At 56.2% G+C, this 6,928-nt stretch overlaps 1 protein-coding gene and 1 long non-coding RNA gene across 2 annotated transcripts; one reads left to right on the top strand and one right to left on the bottom strand.

Moving 5' to 3' along the window:
* Window positions 1-1,409: 1,409 nt before the first annotated feature.
* Window positions 1,410-2,223, bottom strand: LOC118555817 (uncharacterized). The gene is made up of 2 exons (XR_004927168.2): window positions 2,086-2,223; window positions 1,410-1,651 (listed from the first exon to the last, which is right to left on the bottom strand). It is a non-coding gene; the product is annotated as an uncharacterized LOC118555817 (long non-coding RNA).
* Window positions 2,224-2,566: 343 nt separating this feature from the next.
* On the top strand, window positions 2,567-5,726 carry HOXC9 (homeobox C9). Its single transcript, XM_036124195.2, has 2 exons — window positions 2,567-3,113; window positions 4,820-5,726. Exons 1-2 carry the CDS (start codon window positions 2,576-2,578, stop codon window positions 5,062-5,064), a joined length of 783 nt encoding a protein of 260 aa, XP_035980088.2. The 5' UTR covers window positions 2,567-2,575; the 3' UTR covers window positions 5,065-5,726.
* The last annotated feature ends 1,202 nt before the right edge of the window (window positions 5,727-6,928 follow it).

The raw sequence follows: 6,928 nt of genomic DNA on the forward strand, positions 1-6,928 counted from the left end.
CTCTCCCTTCTCTTTTCATCTTGCCCCCCCTCTTTCCTTTAATTCTCCCCTCTCCTTTTTTTTTTTTTTTTTTTTATCTCAATCCTCCGTTTTCTTCTCTCTTTCCCTCCTTCCTTCCTCTCCTTGGGCCTGGCGCCGTGTTTCAGTTGTTACGTTTCAGGCTCAGTCTCTCTCAGGCTCTGTCCCCTGATGTCCTCTAGGTCTCTGCCTGGCCCCGGGCCCGCTGAAGGCTACACGTCTCTGCTCAGTGCTGCCAGCAGCCGCCCAAGAGCCGGGCAGGGTCCCCAGCCGCCAGGGCTGGGGGAGGTGCGGACGGTGCTGGGGATTTGGAGAAAGCCTCGGTTCCCTCCCGTCTTTTCCTTGAACTAGTGAGGGAGAATTTTTGATTGACAGCTAACCTGACTCCATCAAGGCCAAAGAGATATTCTGTTTCTTGCTGTAATTTGGATTTCCCACACCAGTCCAGTCCGGGGGAGGGGAAGACAATCAGAGCTGAGGGCGAGGAGGCTGAGGCCCCGGGTTGTCTATCCCCAGCCAGGCACTTCTCACACACCCCCCGTGGGTCGAAATCCCAGCCCCGCTAGACCGAAAAGGAAAGAACCGGAGAGGGGGAGGAGCAGGGACTGGGGAGGGGACTTGGAAAGCTGGGGTCAGTGCTGCGAGCTGCAGATCTACCCTCCCCCCCAACTTTCCTCCCCCCCCCATAACACACATGCTACACTCTCTGGGACACCTCTCTCTAGCCCTCCTCCACCCCAGAGGAGAAAGGTCGACAGAGATGCAGGAGAAAACCATCCTCCACCCCGGCCCCCAGCGTTTGGTCCCCTCCTGGGGACAGGAGTGGGAAAGAAGGGCAGGCGTCTCCTGTCTGGGAATCCTTGTCCTTCCCTGCTGCCTCAGAACCTGTGTCTCAGCCTCAGCTCCTGCCTATTTCCCATAGCACAAACTGGGACTCTCCTCTTCTGACCCTGAAATTGCACCCCTCCTTCAAACTCACTCTGTCTTCCTTAGGGTGCATCGTGTCTCTGGGGGATGTCACCTGCCCTTCTCCCTACCCCCCAGCCAACCTCCCTGCCCCCCTCTCTTGCACCCACACTGAGAATTTCCTGCTTGCCAAAAGCCCACCTTTACTAAACCACCATGGGGCAGTCTGATGGAAAGCAGAGGGCTGGGCGACAAACCCCAAATTCAAGGAGGAGGGTAGCAACAAACTTATTGGGGGGAGGAATCGAAGTTGTCTGATCTTCCCTACAATCACACTGCCCCCTCCAGAATTCCTGCGTCCGACCCCAAAGAAATTGCTTTCTCCCATCCCTCCTGCTTTCTCCCATCCCTCCGTTGCTTTTTTTCCCGTTCCAAAAACAGCCTACAATTTTATTTAATGAAAGACACATTTATGAACAATCAAATGATCCTCATAAAAATTTTATTGAAGGACGTAAAAACAAGCTACTTGCCCACGACCGAGGTCGCTCTCTCTCGCCTTGCCCGCTCTCACCCTGGCTCTCTGCAGACAGAGCCCTGGAGTGACTTCTTTTGGGGGGGGGCAGGGTGTCGCAGAGATGGAGTTGGGGGCAAAGGAGGGTGAGCAGGAAGACAGGATGGGGACGCCCCACTTAACTTGTGCTGATCTCTCCTCCACTTCTTCAAGCTGGCAAAGAAAGATAAATAGATATAGACAATAAATTTAAAATAAAGGAGCTTGCATATCTGTGCCAAAGCAAAGAGAGGACTTCTGATGATAAAGGTGTATGAGGTCCTGAGGTCCTCCCCCTCCCACACGCAGACCACCTTCCCCAACCTGCCCTACCCCAGATTTGGGGGGCTGAGTTGGCCAGTGGCAGAAGGACGCTCCCCTTTCCCTCCTTCCCTCCCTCCACCCCAGCTTCCCCAGTCCCCTCCCACACCCTCCCTCCCTCGCTGCTGCTGCTCCTGAAAGAAATACATACATACACACTATTTAAAAACGCATTTTTAAAAGCCACGTTCCGAACTGACAATCGCTGATCTCGGCTCGCGCAGAGACTGCGGGAGCGTCGGGGCCGACAGAGACGGATTACGTCAAGAAATAGTTCCTCCACCTACCTCGGCCGGCCTCTCCGCCCCTGCGGGGCTCCCGCGCCCAGCTCGACCCTGGGGGTCCGGGAACCCTGGCTTCGGGGACTGGCATTTTCACCCCATTAAAAAATCCTCCAGGGTGGGGGGGCTGCGAGAGGCCATCTGCTTATGGGTGGACATGGGCAAGGGGGTGCTCTGATGAGATACGAGTTGTCCTGAGGGGGTGGCCGGTGCCTGGGGTCCAGAGTTCCGGACCCCCAGGAAAACATAGGTCGCGGGGATCAGCAGAGAGAAGGGGGTGGGAGAAGGGAAAAAAAAAAAAAGCAAGGAAAAAAAGCCCCTGCGCATTGATCCGCGCCGTATTTTTGGGTAAATACGATCACGTGGGGGCCGGGGAACCAATGAGCTGCGGGGAAAAGGCTGGAAAAATAATTACCTGCCTTGATTGTTCTGTGAGCAGATAAAAAGTACATATACAGTTCATACAATAATCTTATGTATGTAAAACCCTGTTACGATGTCGGCGACGGGGCCCATCAGTAACTATTACGTGGACTCGCTCATCTCTCACGACAATGAAGACCTCCTAGCGTCCAGGTTTCCGGCCACGGGGGCTCACCCCGCCGCCGCCAGACCCAGCGGTTTGGTGCCGGACTGTAGCGATTTTCCGTCCTGTAGCTTCGCGCCCAAGCCGGCAGTGTTCAGCACGTCGTGGGCGCCCGTGCCCTCGCAGTCGTCCGTGGTATACCACCCGTACGGCCCCCAGCCCCACCTCGGCGCCGACACGCGCTACATGCGGACTTGGCTCGAGCCGCTGTCCGGCGCCGTCTCCTTCCCCAGCTTCCCGGCCGGGGGCCGTCACTACGCCCTCAAGCCGGACGCCTACCCCGGGCGCCGCGCCGACTGCGGCCCGGGCGACGGCCGCAGCTACCCGGACTACATGTACGGCTCGCCCGGGGAGCTGCGCGACCGCGCCCCGCAGACACTGCCCTCGCCCGAGGCGGACGCGCTCGCCGGCAGCAAGCACAAAGAGGAGAAGGCCGACCTGGACCCCAGTAAGTTGGGAGCAATTTTCCTTTACAACCGGCGCGGGAGGGGAGGGGAGGCCGGGCGGGGGGAGCCAGATTACAGCCCCTCGGAGCAGCGCAGGGAGCGCGGGAGAGGGGCGAGGGCGAGGGGGCGAGGACTCAATAAAAGCGAATTACCTTGGGGAGCTTTCAGGGGCAGGAAGGTCTGAGAAGGGAGCCCAGGGAGCCAGGTTGGGAGAGGGCTGAGGGGGGCTCCTCTCCCTGGAGCTGGCTTTGACGAGAGACCCCCCCACCCCACCCCCAGCCCAGGCTTTTTGGCTCAGTCTCTACTTTCCAAGAAATGCAGACAGGGCCAGGGGATGGGGTGGGGGGCGAGGTTCATTTTATGGTTTGAGGTGGGATTGGGGGAGAGATGAGGAGGACACTGGGGACAGAGAGGAAATACCCCAGGGAGAAAAATCACCCCTACCTCCCAGCCAGCATGGGGGTTCTTACCCCGCCAGGGATTCATTAACCAGAAGGTGCATGGACTTCTTCTCCCCCCAGGAGCACTGGGTGAGGGGTCTGGGGGATTTCACAGCCTGGGAACTTGGAGAAATCAGGACTTCCAGAGTTGGGGAAGAGAAGTGGGGTCCCAGTCTCCTTAAACTTGAGAGCCCTCTTCTGAGGGTCTGCAGGAAAGAGGGTTGAGAACCGGGCTCAGGGATGAGGGATGGGGGGGGAGCATCTCCCCAGATTAGAGAATTATACACACACACACACTCTCTCTCTCCCATCAAGGAGACTGGAGCCTTCTGAGTATTGCAAAGAAGGGCAGGGGTAGGTGGGGGGGGGGGCAGGTGGGAGCTGCTGGGCCAGAGAAAGGGGAAAGAAGGGGAAACAGCAGGGGAGGGGGTGCAGCCCCTGGGTGTGAGGAAGTGTCTGGGGGAGTCCCAGGAGGCGGCTGCAGGAAATCCTTTCCTCCAGCCCCATAAGGGGCCAGGGCCTAATTATACCCCTCTGAAGGCTTCCCTCCTTGCCCTCAGCTACTCCCATAAACCTGAAATTGGAGGCTTGGCTCCTGCAGAGCCTGTCCTGGGGTTGGCAGGAGGAGGGCACTGGAAGCCTAACAGGGAAGCTAAGATATGGGGGAGCCTGTCCCAAGGCCAGTAGGTCTCTGGGGAGAGGAGAAAGGCTTTCCCCATTCTAGCATCACTCTGAGAATTCGCTTCAGCAGGGTTGAACTCTGAGAGCGGAGCCGGGCGCTGAAGAGGGTAGTGAGGGGCTTAGGGACTCTCAGGGTCAGGAAACAGAACTGCTGAAATTTCAGGACTTGGTCGTGGGCTGGGAGGATGGGAGGGGGCAGAGGAGGAGGGAAGTGGGGAGGAGAGAGACCTCGCTATAAAAATAAAAAACAAGAGAGAGAAGCGTTTATGGGCCTATGAAACGGTTGGGAATTTGGACTTTTTATGAGCATATTCTCGAATTACTACTCTTGAAGCTGAGGACCAGACTGGAGGGGCTTTGATAGCTTTGATTTCCTATAGTTTTAGGTGCTAGAAATTGAAGAGGGGGACAGTGGGGAGGGGGCAGAATGCAAAAGGAGTCAGGGAGAAAATTCCCAAAGCAAAACGTGTCCAAATTCAGGTTCAATTATTGCATTTGGGGAGCCTGGCTAAGTCTGGGGGTAGGGTGGCAGGGCTCCTGGGCTAGAAAGGGGCTCCACTGACCCCTGCCTGTGTTTGGCCCTCCAGGCAACCCCGTGGCCAACTGGATTCACGCCCGCTCCACGAGGAAGAAGCGCTGCCCCTACACCAAGTACCAGACGCTGGAACTGGAGAAGGAGTTTCTCTTCAATATGTATTTAACCAGGGACCGTCGGTACGAGGTGGCCCGGGTTCTCAACCTCACCGAGCGGCAGGTCAAAATCTGGTTTCAGAACCGGAGGATGAAGATGAAAAAGATGAATAAAGAGAAAACCGACAAGGAGCAATCCTAAACCCTGCCCCAGCCTGCTGCCTCGGCACAGCCAAGGGAAAAACAAAAAGCCCCACAAAAATACCCCAACCCAGGCGGGAGAGAGCACGAAAAGAAAAGGAAAGAGCAAGATAGAGAAAAGCCAATCAGCTTAAAAGAAAAAAAAAAGGAAGGGGAAAAGGAAAACTCTTGCGATTTGGGAGGGTTCAGTGTTGAGAAATTGGTGTTTTAGAATTAGTTCTACCCAGCGAGGAGCAGGAGGCGGGGAGAGAATCCGCTTTCTCTTCTCCCAGCGCAACTGAAATAAATAACACACACAAATGTGATTTTTTTCCCTCCTTTCTTCAGAGAAGCCAGTACTTGAATCGCTATATTTCTATTTTGTTTCTGTATCGTATTTGGTCCGGGCCATCCCTCCCCAGGCCTGGGGTGCTCTGCGTGCAGATTTTGTACAAAAAAAGACACCCACACCCACACAATAACAATTCCCAGCCCAGGAGCCGAGGGGCGAGGGCCCGGACCGTGCCGCAGGCTGGGTCGGGCGCGCAGGCCGGCGCCTCGGGCTTGTACATAGCGGTGTTTCTCCTCATCCCCAGCGTCCGTCCTGTAACGTGCTTCTGTTTGTTATGGTTAGAACAGCTCTGTGTTAATATATCGAAGTCACTTAAAAAACCAGAAACCCAACCGCATCCAGTTCTCGTTATTTCTCCTCCCTGTGGCTCCCAGGCTGCTGTCGTGGAGGAGGCAAGTGTTCAGTTCCTTTGGGGCAAGCCAGAGCCAGGGAAGGGGCTCCCTCTACCTCGGAAGGGCAAGTGCCTGCCGCTGCTCCCCACGCAGGGTGGGGTGGGCGTGAGGGCCCCAGGGCTGGAGTGGAGGCTGCTGAGGCCCGGGCCCAGCTTGTGCCTGCCCCGCCGGCTGCCTGTGAGTTTCCTGGTAGCTCGATGGAGTCCAGGGGGTGGGGGGTGGGGGCATGGCATGAATGGTTTTCCCTGGCTGTAATTAATTGTAATAATTTATGAGTACACGAGATCGGAGGGAAGAGATAGGTGAAGATGAAAGTTGGGTGCTGGGTGAGGGCCCGGGCTGGATACTTGCCTGCCTGCATTGGTGCTTCGAGGGATGGCTGGGAGGGAGGGAGGGTGTGCGGTGAGCGGTGAACGGTGAGGGAGAAGGCTGAGCAGGCCTCAGGGAGCCGAAGAGGCACTGGGGACTGCGTTGAGAGTAAAAGAAGGGAGAGAGAGAGAAGGGGGAGAGGGAGGGAGAGAGGGAGAGAAGGAAGGAGGGAGAGAGGAAGTAGGGAGGGAAGAAAGAAAGGGAAGGAAGGAAGGGGGAGAAGGAGGAAGGAGAAAGATGGCAAAACCAATACAATCTGAATTAGATTTTGTTTCAACTTCTCAATGCATTCTCAGCTTCTCTCTCTCTCTCTCTCTCTCTCCCCCTCTCCTAGTTCTCTTTCCTTCTCAGTCTCTCTCTCTCTCTCTCTCTCTCTCTCTCTGGTGGTTAGTTTGAATGTTGATTTGGGGGTAATAGGGTTATGCTGAGTGGCTGCAGCGTTTCTGGGGGATGACATGGCCAAGGCCTAAGGAAGCTGGTCAGGGATTAGCCTGGAGTGGGGTGTTCCCTGATGGTGGTGGGACCCCAGGCATAAGAGTAGAGGCCCATATGTGCAACAGCCCATTGGGGCTGGTCAGTGGCACTGCACCCCAGAGCGCCTTCCCCAGCGCCGGCAGTTTTCATCTGCTAATCAGAAGCAGACACAAGCTGCTGGGTATGCCTCGGCCCCGGTGCCCCCTTTCTCGGAAATCCCCCAATCTGGAAACTATTAAACTCAGACGACTTGAAATATAGCGCTTTAATATCTCAGACTGCCCATTCTGGCGAGGGTG

The sequence above is a fragment of the Halichoerus grypus genome, chromosome 6, assembly GCF_964656455.1.
Source record: "Halichoerus grypus chromosome 6, mHalGry1.hap1.1, whole genome shotgun sequence".
NCBI lineage: Eukaryota > Metazoa > Chordata > Mammalia > Carnivora > Phocidae > Halichoerus > Halichoerus grypus.